Source organism: Somniosus microcephalus, chromosome 8 (genome assembly GCF_052327205.1).
Source record: "Somniosus microcephalus isolate GS21.2 chromosome 8, FLI_Smic_1.0, whole genome shotgun sequence".
Taxonomy (NCBI): Eukaryota; Metazoa; Chordata; class Chondrichthyes; order Squaliformes; family Somniosidae; genus Somniosus; species Somniosus microcephalus.
In genome coordinates this window covers 182,028,168-182,055,627 of record NC_140994.1, presented here as the reverse complement: position 1 = coordinate 182,055,627, position 27,460 = coordinate 182,028,168, and the positions used below count along the sequence as shown (strand labels likewise).

General features: G+C 42.6%; 1 protein-coding gene across 4 annotated transcripts in view; it reads right to left on the bottom strand.

Annotated features, from left to right (window-relative positions):
* ctnna1 (catenin (cadherin-associated protein), alpha 1) overlaps positions 1 to 27,460 on the bottom strand; it is a 196,076-nt gene that overhangs the window by 14,117 nt on the left and 154,499 nt on the right. For all 4 annotated transcript variants that reach the window (XM_085995420.1, XM_085995419.1, XM_085995422.1 and 1 more), the window contains 4 exons: positions 26,617 to 26,768; positions 17,483 to 17,593; positions 14,734 to 14,915; positions 12,979 to 13,084 (listed from right to left, as the gene is read on the bottom strand). In XM_085995420.1, the coding sequence (XP_085851546.1) occupies positions 12,979 to 13,084; positions 14,734 to 14,915; positions 17,483 to 17,593; positions 26,617 to 26,768 (551 nt within the window). The remainder of the gene's footprint in view (positions 1 to 12,978; positions 13,085 to 14,733; positions 14,916 to 17,482; positions 17,594 to 26,616; positions 26,769 to 27,460) is intronic.

Genomic DNA, 27,460 nt, shown 5'->3' with positions numbered 1-27,460 from the left:
CAAAATTATAGGAAAACCTGTACTTCATATTGTACCTAATAATTCTCTACAAAGCGAGGCCGATAAAAAAAAATGAAAGATTACTTAAAAAAGTTGACTTGGGAAAGAAAATAGCAAATTTTCAGAAGAGAACAGAAAAATAAAACTTACTATAAAGAAAAGGTATACTAAAGTTTTGCAAAGTGCATTTTGGCAGAAAGACATATCCCACCATATATTGGCCTAATTCTAGGAGTGCTACTGAATGGAATATTTTTCCAATTTCATTTAGCAGGCAATTTGATTGTCCTGGTCCGCTTCTCAAATTAATTAAAAGGACTGGAATTTGACAGTATAATCCAGTTTGATCTTGTACACAAAACAAGTGAATTTTAGCACCTCAATTATATTAATCCTGAAATGGATTGAGTGGTTAATATTTAATGGCCCATATTCTTATTATACAGCAGCATTTATTCTGAGTTAAGGTCTGGAGGAATTTGCAACTGAAGCATCTGCAGACATAACACTGGAGACATACAGTGGGCTTCAGTAGCCTTGCAGCACATGAATTACAGAGTACTCCCACAATACTACGTGAAACAAGCAGTGAGCAAGTTCAGGAGGTCTGCACCTGTTTGCTCTCGTGTGATTTACCAAATTACAGTTCTGTTTTTAATTTTGAATAGTACAAATTACAGCAATTATGCACTAGAATTTATAATTAACTGCAGTTGTATGTTGCTTTCTTTTTGCTAAGAGATTCAGAATTGCAGTTAGTGTACTGCATTCAAAACTAACATCTAGCTGACAAAATCCCATTTAAATTCGTTTCCTGTATTAAGCTGTTGTCAGAAGAAATCCTATAAAAGTACCTTACTTAAAAAGCAGTTTCTCAAAGCTCTATATACATTTTAATACAAAACTCAGTTGCATGCTGCAATTACATACACATGATGAATATTTTCTGCTATTCTATGTGAATGCAAAAACCAGTGTACAGAAGCCCAGTTCAAGAGCCCACATATATCTATAGACAGAGCCAGAAAGAGAGCCAGAGCCAGAGAGAGAGACAGAGCGGAAATGGAATGAGGTTAAGGATGTCCTACTCGGAGGTCCTGAATAGACAAGCACATCCTGCTACTTCAGATAGTGGCCCAAAGCTTATTTTATAACTCTCAAACAAAAATATATTCCAGTGAGAAAGAAAGATTTTAAGAGAAGGGAACACCACCCATGGCTAACTAAGGAAGTAAAGGATGGTATCAAATTGAAAATGAAGGCATACAATATTGCCAAGATTGGTGGGAGGCCAGAGGATTGGGACATTTTTAAAAACCAGCAAAGGATGACTAAAAAAGATGAATTATGAGAGTAAACTGGCAAGAAATATTAAAACAGATAGTAAGAGCTTTTACAGGTATATAAAAAGGAAGAGAGTAGCTAAAGTAAACGTTTGTCCCTTAGAGGATGAGTCTGGGGAATTAATAATGGGGAACGGGGAAATGCCAGAGACTGAACAAATATTTTGTATCTGTCTTCACGGTAGAAGACACTAACAACATCCCAATAATGGATAATCAAGGGGCCACAGGGAGGGGGTAACTAAAGACAATCACTATCACCAAGGAAAAAGTACTTGGTAAAATAATGGGACTAAAAGACGACAAGTCCCCTGGACCAGATGGCCTGCATCCCAGGGTCTTAAAAGAAGTGGCTGCAGAGATAGTGGATGCATTGGTTGAAAATTCCCTGGACTCTGGAGAGGTCCCAGCGGATTGGAAAACCATAAATGTAACGCCCCTATTTAAGAAAGGAGGGAGACAGAAAGCAGGAAACTATAGACCAGTTAGCCAAATGTCAGTCGTTGAGAAAATGCTGGAGTCCTTCATTAAGGAAGCAGTAGCAGGAAATTTGGAAAATCATAATGCAGTCAAGCAGAGTCAGCATGGTTTTATGAAAGGGAAATCATGTTTAAGAAATTTGCTGGAGTTCTTTGAGGATGTAACGAGCAGGGTGGACAAAGGTGAGCCAGTGGATGTGGTATATTTGGATTTCTAGAAGGCATTTGATAAGGTGCCACGTAAAAGGTTACTGCATAAGATAAGAGCTCACGGAGTTGGGGGTAATATATTAGCATGAATAGAGAATTGGCTAACGAACAGAAAGCAGAGAGTCGGGATAAATGGGTCATTTTCCGGTGGGGTGCCACAGGGATCGGTGCTGGGGCCTGAACTATTTACAATCTACGTTAATGACTTGGATGAAGGGACCGAGCGTAATGTAGCCAAGTTTGCAGATGATACAAAGATGGTGGGAAAGCAAGTTGTGCAGAGGACTCAAAGAATCTGCAAAGGGATATAGACAGGCTAAGTGAGTGGGCAAACATTTGGCAGATAGGAGTATAATGTGGGAAAGTGCAAGGTTATCCACATTGGCAGGAAAAATAAAAAAGCAAATTATTTAAATGGAGAAATTACAAAATGCTACAGTTCAGAGGGACCTGGGGGTCCTTTTGCATGAAACACAAAGTTAGCATGCAGGTACAGCAAGTAATCAAAAAGGCAAATGGAATGTTGGCCTTTATTTCAAAGGGGTTGGAGTATAAAAGCAGGGAAGTCCTGCTACAACTGTACAGGGTATTGGAGAGACCACACCTGGAGTACTGCGCACAGTTTTGGTCTCCTTATTTAAGGAAGGATATACTTGCATTGGAGTAAGTTCAGAGACGATTCACCAGGTTAATTAGAGATGAGAGGGTTGACTTATGAAGAAAGGTTGAGCCTATTCTCATTGGAATTTAGAAGAATGAGAGGTGATCTTATTAAAACATATGATACTGAGGGGGCTTGACAAGGTAGATGCAGAGAGGATGGAAATCTAGAACTCGGGGGCATAGTTTCAGAATAAAGGATTGCTTTTTTAGAATTGAGATGAGGAAGAATTTCTTCTGAGGGTCGTAAATCTGTGGAATTCTCTGCCCCAGAGAGCCGTGGAGGCTGGGTCATTAAATACATTTAAGGTGGAGATACAGATTTTTGCAAGATAAGGAAGTGAAGGGTTATGGGGAGCAGGCATGGAAGTGGCTTTGAGCCCAAGATTAGCCATGATCTTATTGAATGGCGGAGCAGGCTCGAGGGGCCAAGTGGCCTATTCCTGCTCCTATTTCTTATGTTCTTATGTAAGCTCACCTCATTCTACTGATGCTCTGGTTTTTCAATCCATTGTTGCTGCCCACACCACCCCCCAACCAATAATGGCCACCATGCTTTAACATTCTGGTTCTGGAAAAAATAATTGGTGACTGCTGGACCAACTGGAAAGCAAACAGCACACATACAAAAATAAAGCTGTTTTGCAAAATTTTTGTAATTTTTTTGTGCTGGGGAAATGGAAAACATTTCCGCTTTGGGCATGTAGCAGCATCAAGTATTTCCAGGTCAGAAATACCAAACTCCCTCGACTATTTCCTAACAATTTGCCTTAATCCCAAAAGTATATATACCTTTTTGCCTTTAAAAAATCATGTACAAAAGGAAGCATCAAAACTTAAGCCCACTCCTACAAATATAAATGAAGCATTTGTAGCATCAGAGTTTAACTCACCAATTTGATAATCACTTCATGTAAAATCAACATTAAAATATTCAAATAATAGACCTTTCTGGAACCGGAGGGACAAAAGTTGCCTGTTTACTAGCTCTGGATAGATAAGGTACATCAGCTGTCAGTTACAATTGTCAGATATATTTAAAATTCCATATACAAGCAGAGTGCATCTTACTGCACTGACAAGCAAATTAATTAATCATTTATGAAATAGCTGCAGTAGAAAACTATGGGCCGGATATTCTGGTCCCTACGGGCGAGTACGCGCTGTGTACTCACCCATAGGGACATCGGAAATGCCGGTTGCAGGCATGCATTGCGCAAGCGCTGGAAACCGGCATTTCCGATCTGTCAAGAAAGCTCGACAGATCTTCTGGCTGCCCGGGAGAAGGGCCTCTGCGGGTGGAGAGTTACGCTTTTTGGAGACCCTCCACCTGCAGAAAACACTTACAATTCTTGCACCTGGTAAAAGGCCTGCTTTTACCAGGCGCAAGAGTTGAAAAAAGTTTTTTAAAAAATCCACTGATTTATCATTTAAAAATACTTTAAAGAGGTAAGTTTATTTTTAGCCCCGTTAAAAACTTATTTTTCAAAAATTTAAATTTTTGTTTAAAATAGTTAATATGTAATTTATATAGACATTTTAAAAATGTGATTTAAAAAAAAATGCATTTGAAGTTTTACTATGTTTTGCGGGTGATCTCTATTCATAGATTTGACAGGTCTTTCTGTCAAATCTATGAATAGAGATTCCCCTCTGATTGGCTCCTCATGGCCCACATGATCCCAGGGACACAGCAAACTGCCTGCGCCTCTGGGATACGTGTGCCCTGCACACAGGCAGTTTGGAGGCCCAGCAACGGAACTCTGCGCCTCCCGGGAGCCCTCCGGTCTTGGCGCAGATTTTTCCAGATCACAGCCCTCTGCGCCTGCGAACGGAATTTCTGGGCTAATATTACTACCTTTAAACCATGCATCCTGGGAACTTTTTGTAAATAGCAATACACATTTCAGATACATTAATTACAAAACTGTACAAATAATGACCAAATTCAAAGCTGACTTGCATCACAGAAAAAGACATGATCGGACCCCGATAGTTCAATATTTATGAGGGCCCGTCTACACACTCGCACAAACCTGGGAATTAAAATGTTGGGCGGGCGGGGGGGGAAAGAGAGGGGAGAAAGAGAAGGAGGGGGTGGGAATGCAGCAGCTTCGGCCTACTCCATTCTCACTGGTTGGTTAGGGTTAAAATTGACCTTTTTAATCTTGTGACATCACCAAAGATGCTTTTAATGCTGATGAAACTAGTCCATTTTTACAAGCCAAATAGAACACTAGCTCCTGAAGAAAAATGTTCAGTTGAGAAAAACAGCAAGCAGCAAATTACTGCCATAGCTTCTACTCGCCAACAAGAGGAAAGAGGAAAAGAGTAAGCTTCTGGTGCCTGGGAATTTCAAAGCCCTTCCAGATATGAATGTTTTTGCAGTGTTACTCCACCTGTAACCAACAGAAACAGAGTCACAGATGAGGGGTGGATGTGTCGCGGAGTATGGCATTGCAGGGCAGACGAGTTGACAACTCTATAGTTCAGGTGAAGTGCTGGTGTTTAATACAATGGAATTAATATTTCTATCACCAAAGTCTGTGTCCAGCCAATGGATACTGGTTATGAGTCATGTTGCAACTGCCAGTACACAAGAGGTTGGAATCCACTGTTAGCGAGAAGGAAGTTATGATGACAGCAGTGTTGATCGACACAGAAATTATCGATGCAGTGGGGGAGAATTCTGCTGGTACTGGGCGCGAGGAATAAGCTTGAGCGAGTGGGGTCCAGCAAGCAGCTGGCGCTGGAGGAACAAGCTCCCTACTAAAGCCATAGCATCCAATTCTGTGAGATCGCTGAGGAAGTGGCTGACAACTAAATCGGATGAGTCAATGGAACTTTTCTCTGCGCTAAATAAATTGACAATTTTGTGGACAAACATGCTGCTAGCAGGAAGCAAAATAACAGAAAATTGTGTCAAAGGACTAAGCTTTGCATTACATAGCTTGTACAGTATCGGGTTTCCATTACATGCAGTTTAATGGCTGCTTTGACATTTCATGGTGTTTTTTCTGTGCTGTTTTAGTGCTCAAATCAAACTCTTGGATAAAAGGATTCTTCTCGATTAAAATTTTTTTTTTTTTTTTAAACTAACAGTAGTAGAATGTACTCGGATTCTTACAAAATGCAAGAGTGCTTGCATTTAAGGTGCTGAAGGTCAGGTCAGGCTAGGGACAAGAAGAAAGTGGCAGAGGAAGCAAAGTTCAAGCACTCCGATGGAAGGTCATCGACCTGAAACATTGGGCTGGATTTTCCAAGCCCCGAGGAGGCGGGACAGCCGATAAAAATCGGAGAAAGTGGGGGCGGATGGCAAACCCACCCCCATCCCGCCTCCGTGCCCTTTTGCCAGGAGGATGTGCAGCTTCGGGTCTCGTCTCCTGGAGACGGGAAAGGCATTTAATCCTTTTAACTGCCTGTTAACAGGCAGTTAACAGGCAGAAAAAAGGATTCGTGCCATTTTACCTTCAAAGGTGAAGGCTTCCCAACCTCGGAGAACCACGCCGGGTTGAAGGAGGTCTGCAGTGGTCGGAGGCACCTGGAAGTAAGGTGGAGGTGAGTGATGGGTGGTAAGTATGCAAGGTGAGTGATAAGTTTAAAAAAGTGTGCACTTAGCTCGTTTTCTTTCTACAGCCTTTAGCTGCGCTGGATGGGGAGAGCCGACATTCTCCTTGTCAATTTCACATAATGGCTGTTGGATCCTCCGATCCTACAGACATATGAAATTTACAACATTGAAAGGTTTGATGAGTCCTCACCACAAAGCCTCATCAAACTAAAGAGACTGGCAGTGTTTGACAGCTTCAGAGCTGTCAAACGCTGTCATTTTTTCTTTCAAGAAGTCTTGACAGATAGCACGTCTGACGTTGACGTGATCTGTCAGTGACTTCCTCCCTAAACTCAATCAGGGGAAAATCCTTCTGATTGGTCAGGCGAGAATGGAGGCGGGACATTGACACGACAAGCAGCAGTCCTGACTCCAACTCACCTCCATTCACAAAATCCAGCCCAGTAACTCTCACTCTCCACAGATGCTGACTGGCCAGCTGAGTGTTTTCCAGCATTTTCTGTTATTTTTTAAATATCCATGATCATTCAACTTTTGAATTTCCTAATTATTAATAAAAATGTGAATAGCTGCTCAGAAAGTCTTTTGAGAACATGAGGGCAAAGCAAGGGCTTCCCCCTCACCTATATAAGTGTTGACAGAAAGTGGAGAGTCGTAAGGAGATGCCTTCTGTGAAAATATCAAACATGGCCTCGGCCATCAGCAGGAGTCAACTTCTAACCTAGTCTATTGGCACCAACAGCATTAGGTGCAAGTGTTGCAGATTTTCAATAAGATTGGAAATTCATAGGATTGGATTCAGTTGTACATGGCCAAGCAAGCAGCCAGGGTACTTGTATTTAAAAAAAGACACAGTATAATGCAGATAGAAACCTACCTAATGAAGAATCATCAGTTAAGAGCAGCATTAAGCTAATATGATCCGAAATTGATCAACTGGGTTTCCTGTATGGTTATGGTTCAGTACTCTACATTGTGTGGTTGTTCAGATTTAATTCTACTGAAGACAACCTCCATTGCCAGCTTCCAAAATTAAAGACACAAACTGTCCATAGCTGCAACTTATCTATTAAGAGTCAATTTTGTCAAATAATTTTAGCACAACAACCCGTTAACATTATGTTCAATGAAGATCAGTGTTGAACAGGAGTTGGACAATTGTTGACATTTGATCTAAAAATTAGTTTGAGATGGAGCAAGCAATTTGTAATCTAAATATCTTAAGTATTTTCAATAATATGGATTCCATTAAAAAAAGATATTTTGTACAGGCTGATTGGATAGCTTAGTTAGATTAGCAGTTAGCAGTGTTGGCTAAGTAACCATCATTGTCTGCAGGCATTGAGACAGCCTTTTTACTGTGCATGATTCAAGCTGTATAATGGAAGGCTATATTCACATTATAAAAATGTGTAAACACTTAAAATAGGCTTTAACTCTGTCAGATATCAGTCATGTTAAAACTACTTAAACAACTGTTTACTTGATAATTCCTTAAATTAGCCATGCCATAACCTTTTGAGAAGTTTTTAAATCTCATTTGTTTTTGTACAAGAGTAATTGGGATTTTATATAATGGAGCTTAAATTTCTTGACAGTTTAACACAAGTATACAAAGTCTGTCAGACAGCTAATCGTTGACCACAATTCCACTTCATTTCTATTTTGTAAACTGGAATAGGTTTAGCAGGCTATTTTTATTAACTTGAATATATATCAAAAGATGTGGCCTTTGGCAGGAGAGCATGTCAGTGTTGGCTGCCTGCATTAACATTGCTAAAGCTTAATTCGGATAGCAGAATGGTACATTAAAATTGTTGTGGGTCTATGCTGTCATCAGGATAAATTGTTCAACAAAACGATATGCAGTCAGTATTAAAGCACCTTGGATATCAAACCCTACAACAATATTGGAGAGAAGTGAAACTGGAATACAAGTAAAGCATATTGTTCCATCAAAAAATGATTAATAATGAAGTACTCCCTCTCAAAAGCTTTCACCCAATCTAAATGGCTGCTGTGAGTGGGGGTGGGGAAAGAGAAAGAAGCTCGGGGGGGGGGGGGAGAAGAGAACATAGAAACATAGAAGATAGGCCCCTCAAGCCTGTTCCGCCACTTAATGAGATCATGGCTGATCATCCAAATTCAGTACCCTGTCCCTGCTTTCTCCCCATATCCCTTTAGCCTTAAGAAATATATCTAACTCCTTCTTGAATATATTTAATGAATTGGCCTCAATTGCCTTGTGTGGTAGAGAATTCCACAGATTCACCACTCTCTGGGTGAAGAAATTCCTCATCTCAGTCCTAAATGGCTTACCCCTTATCCTTAGACTGTGACCCCTGGTTCTGGACTCCCCTGCCATCGGGAACATCCTTCTTGCATTTAGTCTGTCTAGTCCTGTTAGAATTTTATAACTAGCGAATATAAGCCCAATCGACCCAATCTCTCCTCATACATCATTCCTGCCATCCCAGGTATCAGTCTGGTGAATCTTCGCTGCACTCCCTCCATGGCAAGAACATCCTTCCTCAGATAAGGCAACCAAAACTGCACACAATACAATATTCAAGGTGTGGTCTCACCAAGGCCCTGTACAACTGCAGCAGGACATCCTTGCTCCTGTACTCGAATCCTCTCGCTATGAAGGCCAACATACCATTTGCCTTCTTAACCGCCTGCTGCACCTGCATGCTTACCTTCAGCGACTGGTGCACAAGACACCCAGGTCTCGTTGCACTTCCCTTTTTCCCAATCTACTGCTGTTCAGATAATAATCTGCCTTCCTGTTTTTGCCACCAAAGTGGATAACCTCACATTTTATCCACATTATACTGCATCTGCCCAATCACTCAACCTGTCCAAATCATACTGGAGTTTCTCTGCATCCTCCACACAGCACACACGCCCACCCAGCTTCGTGTCATCTGCAAACTTGGAGACATTACATCAAGTTCCTTCGTCTAGAACATTAATATATATTGTGAATAGCTGGGGTCCTAGCACCAATCCCTGCTGTACCCCACCAGTCACTGCCTGCCACTCGGAAAAAGACCCGTTTATTCCAACTCTTTGCTTCCTGTCTGCCAACCAGTTCTCTATCCAAGACAGTACCTTACCCCCAATCCCATGTGCTTTAACTTTGCATGCTAATCTCTTATGCCGGACCTTATCGAAAGCCTTCTGAAAGTCCAAATACACCACATCCACTGGCTCTCCCTCATCTATTCTACCAGTTACATCATCAAAAAATTCCAGTAGATTAGTTAAGCACGATTTACCTTTTGTAAATCCATGTTGACTTTGTCCGATCCTGTCACTGTTTTCCAAGTGCTCTGCTATTACATCTTTTATAATGGACTCTCGCATTTTCCCCACTATCGATGTCAGGCTTGCCAGTCTATAATTCCCTGTTTTCTCTCTACCACCTTTTTTGAATAGTGGGGTAACATTAGCTATCCTCCAATCCATGGGAACTGTTCGAGTCTATAGAATTTTGGAAGATGACCAGCAATGCATCTACTATTTCTAGGGCCACTTCCTTAAGTACCCTAGGGTGTAGATTATCAGGCCCTGGGGATTTATCGGCCTTCAATCCCATCAATTTCCCTAACACCATTTCCCTACAATTACTGATTTTGTTCAATTCCTCCCTCATTAGACCCTATGTTCCCCAACATCTCTGGGAGGTTATTTGTGTCCTCCTTTATGAAAACAGAACCAAAGTATGTATTTAATTGGTCTGCCATTTCTTTGTTCCCAATTATAAATTCCCCTGATTCTGACTGCAAGGGACCTACGCTTGACTTCACCAATCTTTTTCTCTTCACATATCTATAGAAGCTTTTACAGTCAGTTTTTATGTTCCCTGAAAGCTTACTATCATACTCTATTTTCCCCCTCTTAATTAATCCCTTTGTCCTCCTTTGCTGCATCCTAAACTGCTCCCAATCCTCAGGTTTGCTGCGTTTTCTGGCCAATTTATATGTCCTCTGCTTGGATCTTAGGCTATCTCTAATTTCCCTGGTGGGGGGGTGGGTGGAAGGAGGAAAGAGGAGCTCGGGGGGGGGGGGGGGGGGGGGGGAAAGGACAGGGGAAGAGAGGAGCTCGGGGGGGGGGGGGGGAGAGAAAGAGGGGAGCGGGGAAGAGAGGAGCTCGGGGGGGGGGGGGGGGAGAGAAAGAGGGGAACTCGGGGGGGGAGAGAGGGGAAGAGAGGAGGGGGGGAGAGGGGAAGAGAGGAGGGGGGGAGAGGGGAAGAGAGGAGGGGGGGGGGAGAGGGGAAGAGAGGAGCTCGGGGGGGGGGAAAGAGGGGAAGAGAGGAGCTCGGGGGGGGGAAAGAGGGGAAGAGAGGAGCTCGGGGGGGGGGAAGGGAAGAGGGGAAGAGAGGAGCTCGGGGGGGGGGGGGGGAGAAGTGAAAGGGAAAGAAAGAGAGGAGCTCGGCGGGGGAGGGGGGAAAGCATGTTGACAACCTTGGGAAGGGGCTGGGGCACGAGAGCCATTGTTACCGTTAAGCTGCGTGATCTGGAGCTCCCGCGCAGCCTGCTCACCAGCCTTTAAATGGAAAAACCACGCATGCGCGGAAATTTGAATGGGCCCGCGCACCCCAAAACAATTAGAGGGAACATTGATGAAAGCAAGAACGTGGATCCAGATTGGAAGATGGATCACGTTCTTTTCCCCCCCCCCCCCCCCCCCTTTACACCTGTACCACCTTCTCCCTCTCCTTCCCCCCACCCCCCCCCCGCCAGGTGCAGCAGTTTAAGGCAGCTCAGTATCACCCCCCTCAAGGGCAACTAGGGATGGGCAATAAATAAATATATTTAAAAAAAGAGAGCATATTCTGTATTGGTCCTACCAACATGCATGATATTACATTTGTGTTATTTGCTGAACTCGACTATTCTTATGTTTTCCTGGCTCATCCAAAACCCTGCTGCACATATCCTAACACGCAGCAAGACCCATTCACCCAGCACCCCTGTGCTCGGTGACTTATGTTGGCTCATGGTCCACCAACACCTTGATTTTTAAATTCTCATCTTGTTGCAACCCCTCCATGACCTCATCCCTTCCTACCAGAACTCGGCACTGTCAGTGCTCCTAAACTGGGAGGGTGAGCCCTGTCTGTTCTCTGAAAGCAAGAGTGTTAGCACTGAGTTCTGAAGCCTGCCTGTGACAATGACTGGATAAAGTTACACATTGCAGAGATCTTGATTACTTTCCAGCAGCAGGATGAACTTACACATTCCAGACAAACTGCTGGGTGTGTCTTGTCCTCCAAGGGGGCCAATCAGAAATATGGTTTTGCAAATAGATGCTACCAAGGAATAGATGTGGGGCATAAATGCCCAGTTGGGCCAAATGGCCCATTTCTGTGCTGTAGACTCTATGCAACTAATTCATGAGTTTGTTTTAATATAAATTACTACTTTTGAACAGTAGGTAGTGACAATTCTGGACTGTATTTAGGAAATAATTTAGTAAAAAGCATGAATTAAAGTCCATATTTAAAAGAAAAATTACCCCTCCCTTTTTATCAAAGGACAGTTGGGGAAAAGGGTAAAATTCTGAAGCCTAAAAGTGTATATTTGGTTAGTGTATCTAATTCTTAAAGTTCTATTTAAATATTAAGCTAAATACAAGAGGTTTTAAAAACTCATCCACTGTTCACATTGCAGCCCATCAGCTCATACCTGCATCATCCTTTATGGAATCTCAACTACTTCAGAAAGTTTTATAGATTATAAATTTTCCATCTCTCTAATTTAATTTTAATCAATTTATGTAGTTGGGGAGCAAATTCATTTTTGAGAGAACAACTAATCACAAACAGGCCAGAATGCATTGCCTTCTGTACTCCTCTCCCCACTCATTTTCACTCATCTTACCCTATTTCAAAGAGAATAATAACCAGTTTGACACATCAGTCAATATTTCAGAAACCTACGTTTTTGTGCTTTTACTCGTTTATTTTCTCCAGCTCAGCACTTCAGACCATACTTGGAGACAAGCCCTCACTCCCCATGACCCCAATATCCAGGTAATTTGTAGTGAGCAAAAAAAATCATTACTGTATTTTGGCTACCGGTTATATCACATGACATTCCTTGACTTCAGCAGAAGGTAGCATAAACACTTCAGTAGACTGTGGTTTAGGCTGTTAACTGCCAAATAGATTAACCAGTAAACGGATAAATGAACAGAAGCATGAAATCCATCTGCTGCGCTGAACTACAATGTAAACTGGACTACACAAAGTCCCTGAATATTACATGACAGTTTGTTGCTGAGCATTTACAGAGCCCCGCTGATCAGTTCAGATGAACAACTCAATTTGACAAAGGTAGGCGGACAAATACTTCAAAATCACCAGGACAACTGAAATTTAGGTGCGTTAAACAAATTCAAACAAAACCAACAAAGTGATGAATTTAATCTAGCATCTATATTCCTTAGCTACAGTATCAAATCAAGCTGGATTATTGAGAACCTGGGTGTATGTACCTTGACAGAAAGAAAAAGGCCAATACCATCTCACCAGTCAATATTTCACAAACCACTTCTCAAAAAAGCTAATAGAAGAATAAAAGTATTTCTAAGCTCATAGTTACGTATATTGCAAAAAAAGCATACATGTCTGCACAAAAGTGCACAGACCTACTACTGGCACTGTTTAGCACTAGCATTTTGCACTGCGTCTGCAACAGAGACTCACATGATCAGCAATAGTACGTCCAAGTTTATCCATCCTTGATCCAGCTTCAGCAATTTTCTTGGCTGCACTGATTACATCAGATGTATTCTTTAGTGGGCCTTTCCCTCTGCAAAGAGACCATCAGTATTAGCCAACTTAACAAAACTACAATCAAACAGAATGCCCCTACTCGACTTCCACTACCCTACTCCCCTCCCAAATCAGTCAGTCAGTTAACCAGAACATTTACATTTATGTGCAGTGAGGGAAGGGGGAGGGATTAAGAGGGAAAAACATTCAAAGTCGCAAGGACAAAGCTGTACTGTAGTATTTAGAAAAACATTTATAGCCATTATTCTGAAATTGGGTGGCTTTCAAAGTGACAGTTCTGACTAAAGCCTCTGCTATATATATTTTTTTAAATAACCAAAACCTTAGTTAAATGTTTAGATCATAATGAATTAACATAAATGTACATGACAAAGTATAAAAGGTCATTTGTAAAAATATGAAAACATTGAATATTCTGGTTAGTATGAAGCAATTTTTAAATTCTCAACATAATTAGCCCATTATGCAATTAAGACAGTACAGTCTTTGCAGTAGCGAAAGAGGGGGATATGATTCAGAAAAGTGAACTAATTGATGGGAGGACATAGTCAAAATACTTATTTCTCAAAAAAGACCAATAAAAATACGACCTCCCCAAGAAGAAATGTACTCATACTTGGTTATCCAAAAACCATCTCAAAGTACGGTCAGGATGGGTTATCCAGCTGAAAAAGGGGAACTCATAACTGAAAGAAATCACTTATACTGGTGGGAAATCAACATTGTTTCTGACCAAGTTGAAATGTCCACTTCCTGCAACTGCAGGATAGAAGAAATGGATCTGGATACATAACTTGACTGAATCTTTCAGTGCAAAGTGCTACCTCCAGTAAGTATTCCTTCCTTTTCAAGGACACATATTCCTAAAAGAAGCCATCACTAGATTTTCATTAAATCATCAATGGGGCCATGATCTGGTTGAAATTCTTTTAAGAATTCATCATGCCTCCCACTCCCAATGATTAACCAAACATCCAATTTCTATTATTCTGATGAATGTATTAGATGGTTTAAATACACAGCTTAAATACTTCTATTTATGGGGACATTAATTTCTCCAAATGGTTTAAAAGATGCATCTTGCATTTACCCATTTGCATGTATAAAAGCCGAAGAGCCAAATAAATAAAAACTGGCTATTCAAGTACATCACATGGTGAAATTTTAAGGTGTGGTCACAAAAGGAATGGAACGGTAACTGGTTGTTGGCTTATTTCTTACTTTATTTCATTTAGAGTTAGGTATCAATTTTATAAAGTCAAATACAAAATTCAATGAGGATTTAAACTCATCATTCTGGCAGCAGAAAATGCCTAATTTCATCAGAATGAGTTTTGTTTCAAAGAAGTAAAGGATGATCCCATTGTCTAAAAGTTTTCAGGTTCTCAAAGACTGGAGTGCCGCTGACCATCATTTTGGATACCTACCCAATGGCACTGATCGTAATCCAGGTTTAGAAAGAGGCAAAACCGTTGAGAGTTTGATGCAAATTACTTGGAGGACATAAAAATTAATACAGCCATTTTGAAGACACTATACTCTGGGATATAAAGCAATTTTCACATAATAATGCTTGTGTTAATTTATAGGTGAACTAATGTTGAAATGCAGCATTAGCCAAATACAGCACTGAACTGAGTTACGATTAAAGACTGAACTGCACACCTGGTAAAGTCGGTCATCTCCATCATAATCATACACATCTGCTTGGCTAGGACAATGATATCATTTCCACTGTCATCCCATTTGGAAACTTCAGCATCCAGTTTGATCTTCTCCTCCTCAAAGCTGGCTACCTGCTCAGCAATCTTCGCTTTTTGTTCCTGTGGAAGCTGAGCCATAATGGCCTGAAAAACAAAGACAAAGACAATCAGCTAGATAAGATCTAAAGGTAAAGGTTGCCCAAATGTTGCAAGAAATTAACTAAGGTACATATAAAACAAGGATATAACAAAACTGACACATTTTTCTTCAAAAAGCAAAAGTTTAAGTTTAAAAACAATTATTCAATGACTTAATTAATTTTATTCCTCAATATCATTCCAATTGCCACAGAAACACTATGAATTGGATTAGTACGTGGAGCAATAAAAAGCAACCTTCTTCTTGAAGGCTGGTTTGGGTTACAAGGAGCACACTTTGTCGAATTCCCAGTGGAAGAGAACATAGCATCAAACTGCCCCACATTAATTGGTACCAATTTGGAAAACTCACCTTAGGAGGCTGTTAGGAAGGAGTTTATGAATAAAAACATCACACTGATGCAAGAGAGATATGATGTAATAAGGACTGCTTTTCTGAGGTTGGGATGTAGGTACAGTGCTATGGCAGTGTAGATTGAACAATACCTTTCAAATAACATTCCATACCTGACCCAAGACTGCTCAAGCTGCCCAGAGAGGCAAAGTGGGAAAATATTCAATTTTTCCAGCACAGTGATCCCTCCTTTTGAGTACACAATTCAACAAAGTTTAAATTACCACTGGATAATAACACTCCAGCTATTTTATGTTCATGATAAGGGCAGCACGGTGGCATAGTGGTTAGCACTGTTGCCTCACAGCGCACATTCTCCCCGTGTTTGCGTGGGTTTTCTCCGGGTGCTCCGGTTTCCTCCCAGTCCAAAGATGTGCGGGTTAGGTTGATTGGCCATGATAAAAAATGAGCCCTTAGTGTTAGGGGGGATTAAATACGTGGGGTTACGGGGATAGGGCTTGGGTGGGATGGCTGTCGGTGTAGGGACCGGGTGCTAGGGTTTGGACGATCAGCCATGATCTCGTTGAATGGCGGAGCAGGCTCGAAGGGCCGAATGGCCTACTCCTGCTCCTATCTTCTATGTTTACAACCTATCAGCTCTCTAGTGTTTTTGTAAAAATATGGCCAGTCAATTTTAGCTTTGAACTATAGCTTCAGCTTATTTTTAAAAAAAAATAATGTTCCCTCCTCAGGTCTCATTAGCAAAAGGCAACTTAAAGGCATTTTCTGGAAAGACTTTTTAATCATCAAATTTTGAACTGTTTTCTACAAACTAATTTAACATCCGCCATGAAATTCCTACAACACTTTTGTAGGGTCATCGTGCGTCCCCTGCTCGCAATCACAAAGGAATTCCTCAAAATGTATTCTTAAATTTAATTTTAAAAATGCACAATAGGAAACAGCAAGTTATAAATCTTCTTCACTGAAACTGCTATCCAATGTGTATCCTGGATTTAATACTTGTGTTAAGACAAAGCAATACACAGCTATTCAATATTTTCATTTGCGTAATCTATTCAGTTGCTGGGACTGACTGCTTTTCTATATTCCACTCATACCCCATTTACAGCAGCAAATAAAAGTTGAATGAATGCATTGTTTGGCTCCCATTTACCACTGCAAATGGTTCAATTTTGCACAACCCAACAGTTTCCAATGCCAGCTGCTGCCAGACAGAATGGTTAATGCTTCCCTGCACTGGCAGTGTAATGGTTTTACTCACACTTACTGTCCACAGTGCTTCACCATTAATAAACTAACTAAATCATAATTTTAAGATTTAAAAACTGCACATGCAGCTATGTTGTATGTATGTGCACACCACTGCATATACATGCAGCATACCTGCATATGTAGTTTTTTGCTGCCTTCTACGAGTTCCACTAATGGGTAAATATCCTGCTGCTAACTGGTGTGAAAGGCTGAGGCAGAAAGTCCTGCTGATGCTTTACAGTACTTCCCTTATTTGGATAAGACACCTCAACCCCAGCTTCAGAAATGCAGTACTTATGACATTTTCATTTCCCATACACTGCAAAACAGCCATTTTCCAATAGTGGTAGTTAGTGCCAAAAATCGGAGCAGCTGAGCACTGTGGACTTGTCCTTTGGGAACTGTACTAAAACTGCCCAAACTCATTCTTTGGATCCTAACAGCTTTCACTTACATTCCATCTGCCTTGGCTGCATTTAAACCAAATTCCCAGTAGATAAAGTATCCTGCACCCTATTTCCCACAGCCACTTCTTGGAATACATCCACACAAAAAGAGAAACAAAGTAATTTTTCAAATGTAAAATAAGATTTTTTTTTTTTTTTGAGAGAGATTTCTATTCCAACCAGGCAACACTGTTAAGTTACAAGTCATTTACTAACAACATGCTTTGGCTTGTATATTTTTTTCTTCAATTAGTTGTGCAGCAATTTATTAACCATCCCACTGAATTTTATGGTTGGTAAATTTTAGTCTGATTAGTAACTTTGTACAGCTGCCTGTTCCTCCCCAGAAAGCATACAATGCAACACTCTCGCCAGCCAACATTTTGGTATTTGAAAGCTGGAAGTACAAACACATGATAACTTATGTAAATGAGCTATGTATCAACCATAGACAAAGTTAATAGGTAAACTTATTCTAAAATTAGGAAACTTCTTACCCTTGCACTCTGTCCATTAATAAGCTGATCTTCCTGTGTCTGGACACTAGTTCTACTTTGCACATCAAAGTCTTCAGTTTCAAAATCAGAGTCATCCAATTCTTCAGGGGTCTAGAGGGGGAAAAAAATGGTAGTACCTGTATTAAGTAGACATTGGGAAAGCAGAGAAAATCATGCTGGCCTCTACTGAATGCTAAAAAATCTATTATATATTAAATTTAGTACATAGGTGCACATTTAATTAAAAACTTCAAGTAACTTAAAGTACCTGCAGTACCGTTAATTTCTGTTGGTGGCACCGATAGGCCTTTTTGGTGTTGAAGATCGTCACGCTCTGACACACAATAGCTGCTATTTTATAGTAACAGCACATCAGCCTACAACTGTTCAATTTTTAGGAATCTACTAATATTTTATAATTCGTTTACGATGGGTAAACAAATGAGGAAGCACATTAGATCACCTATGCTCGATAGTGTCAGTTTTTTTTTACACAAATTACAGTCTACATGCATATGAAAAGACTATTACCCAAAATAGGGAAATTAGAGGATTGTAACATCAAGGCTTTTCATCTCAACAATCCACATGGTGCATATAAAAAGAGAGCGAGAGTGAGACACACAAAAATAAACTAAATATTTAAGTGAAGGTGAATTTCAAGACCACCAAAAAAGTATTTGATTGCTCTGCAATTAGGTTACTCAGAGGTGGTGGATTGACACTGATTTAAAAGGCTTATTTTTGTGATTAAATCCATTTTCAGCTTTATTAATCAAACTTTACCAAGTTACCACTCTTAAATATGTCGAGGAATATTTTTTGTTTAAAACATCGCCCTATTGTGCTGGTTCACGGCAGATTTTGCATTCGGCGATATGCAAATGTGTTTGAGTGGAAACTCAAGGCAAAACATTTTTCAAAACGGACACAAGTGCCGCTGGAATCGCAGATTGCGCCCGAAGGGAAAACTCTAACCCCCGATGTTTAAGCAAAATTAATAGTAATTTAATTTTTAGATGGCAAAGTGCCTCGCTTAACTTGTAAATAATAGCACCATTTTGCATTTTAAACACCGTCTCCTGCACAGAGTCAGATCTGTGAAACTGCCGATAGTGTAATGAATGCTTGGCTAATTGTGATGTTATATTGTTTCACTGGAGAAGGGGTAATTTTGCAGCAAAAAACAGAAAATGTATTAGTTCCATGTCTAAATTAATTGCTGCATTGAACACAGTTATATATTTCAGCTACTTTAACCCAAGTGTCAGCCAACCACTTCGCGAGACTTCGGCGGCAGTAAAAGCAGCGGGAGCGGCTGGAGAGCGCGAGACTTCGGCGGCAGTAAACAGCAGCGGGAGCGGCTGCGATACAAATGACCGATGAGTGTAAAGAAGTAAAAAGTAATCGAAGTGTGACGTCACCAGAAAGCAGGTTAAGTGATGGGAAAAAGTGAGAAATACTCACCAACCAAAACTTGGGTGTCTAAATTTAAGTGCCTTGGTGTAGATTAAAAGATATACGTGTTCCAAAGTGACACCGCGCAGGGGAAGAAGCTGATTAGTGAGTTGTGGGCAAGTGCTTTTTTTTCTTCAATTTTAAGTCTATTTCTTTTAAGGTAGTTCATAGTTAAGGTAGTCCCGGAGAGCGAGAATCCAAGAGTTTAAATTTGAGGTAAGAGTTTTTTTTAATTAAAAGTATGACAGGGGACCTCAGTCCCGTGCGTTGCACGGCCTGCATCGTGTGGGAATTCCTAGACGCTTCTTCCAGTCAGGATGACGTGCAGTAAGCGCCAACCCGAGATCCGGTTTTCAGAGCTCGAGTGTCAGCTGGAGGCACTGCGGTGTATCCGCGAGGCTGAGAGTTACGTGGATAGCATGTTTTTAGACATGGTCACCCCACAGCTTAAAAAAGTGCAGTCAGAGGGGGAATGGGAGACCACCAGTCAGAAGGGGACAGGCAGGTAGTCAGGAAATCCCCAGAGTGCATCTCACTCAACAACCATTTTTATGCGTTGGAAAAAGGTAAAAGTGACAGTTCCTCGGGGAGAGCAGCCAGAGCCAAGTTCATGGCACTGTGGGTGGCTTAGCTGCACAAGGGAGGGGGGGGGGGGGGGTGGGGGGAGAAAGAGTGGAAGGGCAATAGTGGTAGGAGACTCAATAGCGAGGGGTGCAGACAGGCGTTTCTACGGTCGCAGACGTGACTCCAGGATGGTATGTTGCCTCCCTGGTGCCAGGGTCAAGGATGTCACTGAACGGCTGCAGGGCATTCTGAAGGGGGAGGTCAAACAGTCAGAGGTCGTGGCTCACATTGGTACCAACGACATAGGTAGAAAGAGGGATGAGGTCCTGCAACAAGAATTTAGGGAGCTAGGTAGCAGATTAAAAAGCAGGACCTCAAAGGTTGTAAACTCTGGATTACTCCTGGTGTCATGTGCTAGTGAGTATAGGAATAGGAGGATAGAGCAGATGAATGCATGGCTAAAGAGTTGGTGCAGGAGGGACAGCTTTAGTTTCTTGGATCACGGTCTGTTTCTGGGGAAGGTGGGACCTGTACAAGTCGGATGGGTTGCACCTGAACGGGACCAACCACCTTGCGGGGAGGTGTGCTACTGCTGTTGCGGGGGGGTTTAAATTAACTTGGCAGGGGGATGGGATACGGAGTGGAGTTATAGTAGGGGGGTGATGCACAAATATAGGAGGAAAAAACAAGTCAGTCTGGAAGGCAGAGCATATATGTAATAGCACAAGGGAGTATGGCATTTATTTTAATGCAAGGAGTCTTACGAGTAAGGCAGATGAATTGAAGGTGTTGATGAACACATGGGAGTATGATATTGTTGCTATCACAGAGACATGGTTGAGGGAGGGGCAGGACTGGCAGCTCAATATTCCAGGGTATAGCATCTTCAGGCGAGACAGAGGGGGGGGGGGGGGGGGGGTGTAAAAGAGGAGGGTGCGTCGCAATATTAATCAAGGAGTCAATTACTGCTGTAAGGAGGGATGATATCTTAGCAGGTTCCTCTAATCAGGCCATATGGGTAGAACTTAAAAACAAAAAGGGGGCAAGCACTTTGCTGGGAGTGTACTATAGGCCCCCAGTCAGGAGGAGATAGAGGAATATATATGTAGGCAAATCTCAGAAGTGTAGAAATAATAGGGTAATAATAGTAGGGGATTTCAACTTCTCCAATATTAACTGGGATAGTCAGAGTGTGAAAGGCTCAGAGGGTGCAGAATTCTTAAAGTGCATCCAGATGAGCTTTTTGAGCCAGCATGAAGAAAGTCCTACAAGAGAGGGGGTTGTACTGGACCTAATTCTAGGGAATGTAGCCGGGCAAGTGGTAGAAGTGTCAGTAGGAGAGCATTTTGGTGACAGTGACCATAATTCGGTGAGATTTAAGATAGTCATGGAAAAGGACAAAGATGGACCGGAAATAAAGGTTCTAAATTGGGGAAGACCGATTTTAATACGATAAGGCAGGATCTGGCCAAAGTGGACTGGGATCAGCTGCTTGCAGGAAAATCCACATTAGAGCAGTGGAAGTCATTCAGGCAGGAAATAGAGAGAGTACAGCGCCAGCATGTTGCCATAAAGGTCAAGGGTGGGACCAACAAGTCCAGGGAACGCTGGATGTAAAGGGATATACAAGAATGGATTAGGAAAAAAAGGGAGGCTTTTGGCAGATACAAAGGACTAAAAACAGTGGAAGCCCTAGAGGAGTATAGAAAGTGCAGGGGGATACGTAAAAAAGAAATTAGGAGAGCAAAGAGGGAGCATGTAAAAACACTAGCGGGCAAAATAAAAGGAAAATCCCAAGATGTTTTATAAGTATATATTAAGGGCAAGAGGATAACCAAGGAAAGAGTAGGGCCCATTAGGGGCCAAAGTGGCAATGTGTGTGTAGAGCCGGAGGTTTTAAATGAGTATTTTGCATCTGTGTTCACTATGGAGAAGGACGGTGTAGGCATAAAAATCAGGCAGGGGGATTGTGATATACTTGAACAAATTAGCATTGAGAGGGAGGAAGTACTAGCGGTTTTAGCGGGCTTAAAAGTGGATAAATCCCCAGGCCCAGACGAGATGTATCCCAGGCTGCTGTGCAAGGCAAGGGACGAGATTGCAGGGGCTCAGACACAAATTTTCAGAACCTCTCTGGCCACAGGGGAGTTGCCAGAGGACTGGAGGACAGCTAACATAGTACCATTATTCAAGGGTAGTAGGGATAAACCAGGGAATTTAAAGGACAGAGAGCCTAGCATCAGTGGTGGGAAATTATTGGAAAAAATTCTGAGGGGCAGAATTAGTCTCCACTTGGAGAGGCAAGGATTAATCAAGGATAGTCAGCATGGCTTTATCAGGGGAGATCACGTCAAACCAATTTGACTTGAATTTTGAGGGGGTGACTAGGTGTGTGGATGAGGGTAGTGCAGTTGATGTAGTCTACATGGACTTCAGTAAGGCTTTTGACAAAGTCCCACATGGGAGGCTGGTCAAGAAGGTAAGAGCCCATGGGATACAGGGCAATTTGGCACATTGGATCCAAAATTGGTTTAGTGGCAGGAGGCAGAAGGTGATGGTCGATGGTTGTTTCTGTGACTGGAAGCCTGTGTCCAGTGGTGTGCTGCAGGGATCAGTGCTGAGTCCCTTGCTGTTTGTAGTATACATTAATGATTTAGATAGGAATGTAGGAAGTATGATCAGTAAGTTCACAGATGAGGCGAAAATTGGTAGTGTGGTAAATAGTGAGGAGGGAAGCCTCAGGCTACAGGACGATGTAGACGGGTTGGTTAGATGGGAAGAACAGTGGCAAATGGAACTTAACCCTGAAAAGTGTGAGGTGATGCATTTTGGGAGGACTAACAAGGCAAGGAAATACACAATGAATGGTAGGACCCTAGGAAGGACAGAGGATCAGACGGACCTTGGTGTGCATGTATATAGATCCTTGAAGGCAGGAGGACAGGTAGATAAGGTGGTTAAAAAGGCATATGGATACTTATATTCTATGCCTTGGTTAATGAAGGCAAGAGCGGGAAGGTTATGATCGAGCTGCACAAAACGCTAGTTAGGCCACACAGCTGGAATACTGTGTGCAGTTCTGGTCACTACACTATAGCAAGGATGTGATTGCATTGGAGAGGGTGCAGAGGAGATTCACCAGGATGTTACCTGGGCTGGAGCGCTTCAGCTATGGAGAGAGACTGGACAGGCTGTGGTTGTTTTACTTAGAGCAGAGAAGGCTGAGGGGGGACCTGATTGAGGTGTACAAAATTATGAGGGGCATAGATAGGGTAGATAGAAAGGAACATTTCCCCTTAGTAGAGGAGTCAGTAACCAGGGGGCATAGTTTTAAGGTAAGGGGCAGGAGGTTTAGAGGAGATTTGAGGAAAAACGTTTTCACCCAAAGGGTGGTTGGAATCTGGAACTCACTGCCTGAAAGGGTGGTAGAGGCAAGAACCCTCAACATTCAAGAAGCATTTAGATGAGCACTTCAAATGCCATAGCATACAAGGCTACTGACCAAGTGCTGGAAAATGGCATTAGAATAGACAGAGATTGATGGCCGGCAAAGACACGATGGGCCTCTTTTTGTGCTGTATAACTATGACTCTGACACTTCACCTCTGTGGTGATAATCACCCAGGGCAACAAATTCATATGGCTAACATTTCTATTTGCTGCAGTTCAATATTGTCAACATTGCCTAAACACACACAAAAGTTTTGACTGACCACACTGTTGATGAGCATAAAAACCTCAATCAGTACTCCAGGGGAAACACCCTTTACTGATTTGAGACCATGGTTGATACCCAAGTGAAGAGGATTTCATATACAAAAGCACAGCGATTTAAAAAAAATTGGTCATGAGATCTGGGCATCGCTGGCATGGCCAGCATTTATTGCCCATCCCTAATTGCCCTCAAGGTGGTGGTGAGCCACCTTCTTGAACCGCTGCAGTCCGTGTGGGGAAGATACTCCCACAGTGCGGTTAGGGAGGGAGTTCCAGGATTTTAATCCAGCGACGATGAAGGAACGACGATATACTTCCAAGTCAGGATGGTGTGTGACTTGGAGGGGAACTTGGAGGTGGTGGTGTTCCCATGTGCCTGCTGCCCTTGTCCTTCTACGTGGTAGAAGTCACGGGTTTGGGAGGTGCTGCCAAAGCAGCCTTGGTGAGTTGCTGCAGTGCATCTTGTAGATGGTACACACTGCAGCCACAGTACACTGGTGGCGAAGGGAGTGAATGTGGTGCCAATCAAGCAGGCTACTTTGTCCTGGATGGTATCAAGGTTCTTGAGTGTTGTTGGAGCTGCACTCATCTAGGCAAGTGGAAAGTATTCCATCACATTCCTTACTTGTGCCTTGTAGATGGTGGAGATGCTTTGGGGAAGTCAGGTGGTGAGACACTCGCCGCAGAATACCTAGCCTCTGACCTGCTCTTGTTGCCACAGTATTTATGTGGTTGGTCCAGTTAGGTTTCTGGTCAATGGTGACCCCCAGGATGTTGATGGTGGGGGATTCGGCGATGGTAATGCCATTGATTGTCATGGGGTGGTGGTTAGGCACTCTCTTTTTGGAGATGGTCATTGCCTGGCACAAATATTACCTGCCACTCATCAGCCCAAGCCTGAATGTTGTCCAGGTCTTGTTGCATGCAGGCATGGACTGCTTCATTATCTGAGGAGTTGTGAATGGCTGTGCAGTCATCAGCAAACATCACCATTTCTGACCTTATGTTGGAGGGAAGGTCATTGATGAAGCAGCTGAAGATGGTTGGGCCTAGGACAGCCCTGAGGAACTTCTGTAGCGATGTCCTGGGGCAGTGATGATTGACCTCCAACCACCACAACCATCCTCCTTCATGCTAGGTATGACTCCAGTCAGTGGAGAGTTTGCACCCCCCCCCCCCCCCCGATTCCCATTGACTTCAGTTTTCCTAGGGCTCCTTGATGCCACACTCTCAAATGCTGCCTTGATGTCAAGCGCAGTCACTCTCACCTCACCTCTGGAATTCAGTTCTTTTGTCCATGTTTGGACCAAGGCTGTAATGAGGCCTGGAGCCGAGTGGTCCTGGCAAAACCCAAACTGGGCATCAGTGAGCAGGTTATTGGTGAGTAAGTGCCTCTTGATAGCACTGTCGAGGACACCTTCCATCATTTTGTTGATGATTGAGTGTAGAGTGATGGGGTGTTTATTGGCCAGATTAGATTTGTCCTGCTTTTTGTGGACAGGACATACCTGGGCAGTTTTCCACATTGTTGGATAGATGTCAGTGTTGTAGCTGTACTGGAACAGCTTGGCTAGAGGTGCGGCTAGTTCTGGAGCACAAGTCTTCAGCACGACAGCGGGATGTTGTCAGAGCCCATAGCCTTTGCCGTATCCAGTGTGCTAGACCATTTCTTGATATCACGTGGAGTGAATCAAATTGTCTGAAAACTGGCTTCTGTAATGGTGGGGACCTCAGGAGGAGGCCAATATGGATCATCCACTCGGCACTTCTGGCTGAAGATGGTTGCAAACGCCTCGTCTTTTGCACTCGTGCTGGGCTCCACCATCATTGAGGATGGAGATATTCATGGAGTCTCCTCCTCCCATTAGTTGTTTAATGGTCCACCACCATTCACAACTGGATGTGGCAGGACTGCAGATCGCTTAGCCTTGTCTATAGTATGCTGTTTCTGCTTTTTAGCATTCATATAGTCCGGTGTTGCAGCTTCCCCAGGTTGGCACCTCATTTTTAGGTATGCCTGGTGCTGCTCCTGACATGCTCTTCTACACTCCTCATTGAACCAGGATTGGTCCCCTGGCTTGGTGGTAATGGTAGAATGATATACCGGGCGCTGAGATTAGAGATTGCGGTGGAATACAATTCTGCTGCTGATGGCCCATAGCGCCTCATGGATGCCCAGTTTTGAGCTGCTAGGTCTGTTCTGAATCTATCCCATTGAGCATGGTGGTAGTGCCACACAACACGATGGAAGGTGTCCTCAGTGTGAAGGCGGGACTTCGTCTCCACAATGACTCTGCAGTGGTCACTGCTACCAATGGTGTCATGGACAGATGCATCTGCGACAGGTAGATTGGTGAGGACGCGGTCAAGTAGGTCTTTCCCTCGTGTTGGTTCTCTCACCACCTGTCGCAGGCCCAGACTAGCAGCTATGTCCTTCAGGACTCGGCCAGTAGTGGTGCTACCGAGCCACTCTTGGTGATGGATAATGAAGTCCCCCACCCAGAGTACATTCTGTGCCCTTGCTACTTAGTGCTTCTTCCAAGAGGTGTTCAACATGGAGGAGTACTGATTCATCAGCTGAAGGAGGGTGGTAGGTGGTAATCAGCACTTGCTTGACCCGAGGGCCACTCCTTCCCAACTGTATACTACTGTGTCTGTCCTGCCATGGATGATGGAGTTTCGGACATTGGCTGAAAGGTATGATTCTGTGAGTATGCCTATGTCAGGCTGTTGCTTGACTAGTCTATGGGACAGCTCTCAATTTTGGCACAAGGTCCCAGATGTTGGCGAGGAGGACTTTGCAGGGTCGACTGGGCTGGGTGTGCCGTTGTCGTGTCCGTGCAGAGGTCGATGCCGGGTGGTCCATCTGGTTTTCTTATGGTTTCTTGTAACGGTTTACTAGGCCATTTCAGAGGGCAGTTAAGAGTCAACCACATTGCTGTGGGTCTGGAGTCACATATAGGCCAGACCAGGTACGGGCAGCAGATGTCCTTCCCTAAAGGACATTAGTGAACCAGATGGGTTTTTACGGCAATCCGATAGTTTCATTACCATTACTGATACTAGCTTTTTATTCCAGATTTATTTAATTAACTGAATTTAAATTTAAATTCCCCAGCTGCAGTGGTGGGATTTGAATTCACGTCTCTGGATCATTAGTCCAGGCCTCTGGATTACTAGCCCAGTAACATACAGATAAGGAACGTACTCGGTACAGTCTGCTCTGCAATCAATTAGGTGATCTCAGCTGCTGCAGTGGTCGAGTGCAACAAATGGCTAACTATTTCAAGTACTTAACTTTTCTGCCAGCCTTGAGTTTTTAAATAAGCTAGTCACAAAAACTCATCAAAACAGCACATTTTCAGAAAAGCTGCCCATGAACACAGAATTATACTCACTCTAATCATCAATACAGCTTTCCTAATATCACGAATGCCATCATAGACCAGGCGTGAAGCATCGATGAACTCATTTTCATCCAGCTGTTGAGCAGGATTGGCGCTCAGTGCCTCCACAGCAGCTTCCACTTGTTCAGTAAATCGTGGCATAACTAGATGGGGAAAAATGAATTACATTAATACATGCATTCATCATATGCACAATTTCAATGGTTTGCACTTTTTATACATGTGCTCTACATTCAGTTATTGAATTTCCTTTGAAAAATATTGCTCATCACCATTTACTTCCACCAAGCAGAGAGACAGTCTTTGTTCAGAAGAACTGTTAGTCATTAGTGACATTGCTCAGAAGTAAATTAGCTCCACTAATTCATTAATTAAACTTAATTAGATAGATTTTTCACAATACAAGATACTAGAAATTGCTGCAACTGCAAGGGCGTTAACAATAGCCACAAGGAAAAAAAGAAAATTGTGGCTATCCAGACCAATGAATCAATTGAACCAGGAGCACAAGATTATAAATGTAGATTTACTGAGTAGATCCTTCTTTATACTTTGAATGCTGAGCATTCACAGACAAAATGTCAGGGTACTGCAGAGAGACAACGCCTCACATGGCCTCTTACTCTTGTATCATATAAAGCCCCTTCATGTGCAGCATTGTTAGTTTGCAGGTTTTTCTTCAAAGACTCCAGTGGTTCCTTTACTTATACTCACTAAATACCTTTCTTACTAAAAAAGGTAGTTGCTGTGGCTCCCAAGTGAGTCCCACTAAAAGCAGATATGCCAGTCTGCAGAGCAGTACAATGACAACCATGGCTCCCACCAGCAAGTGCAT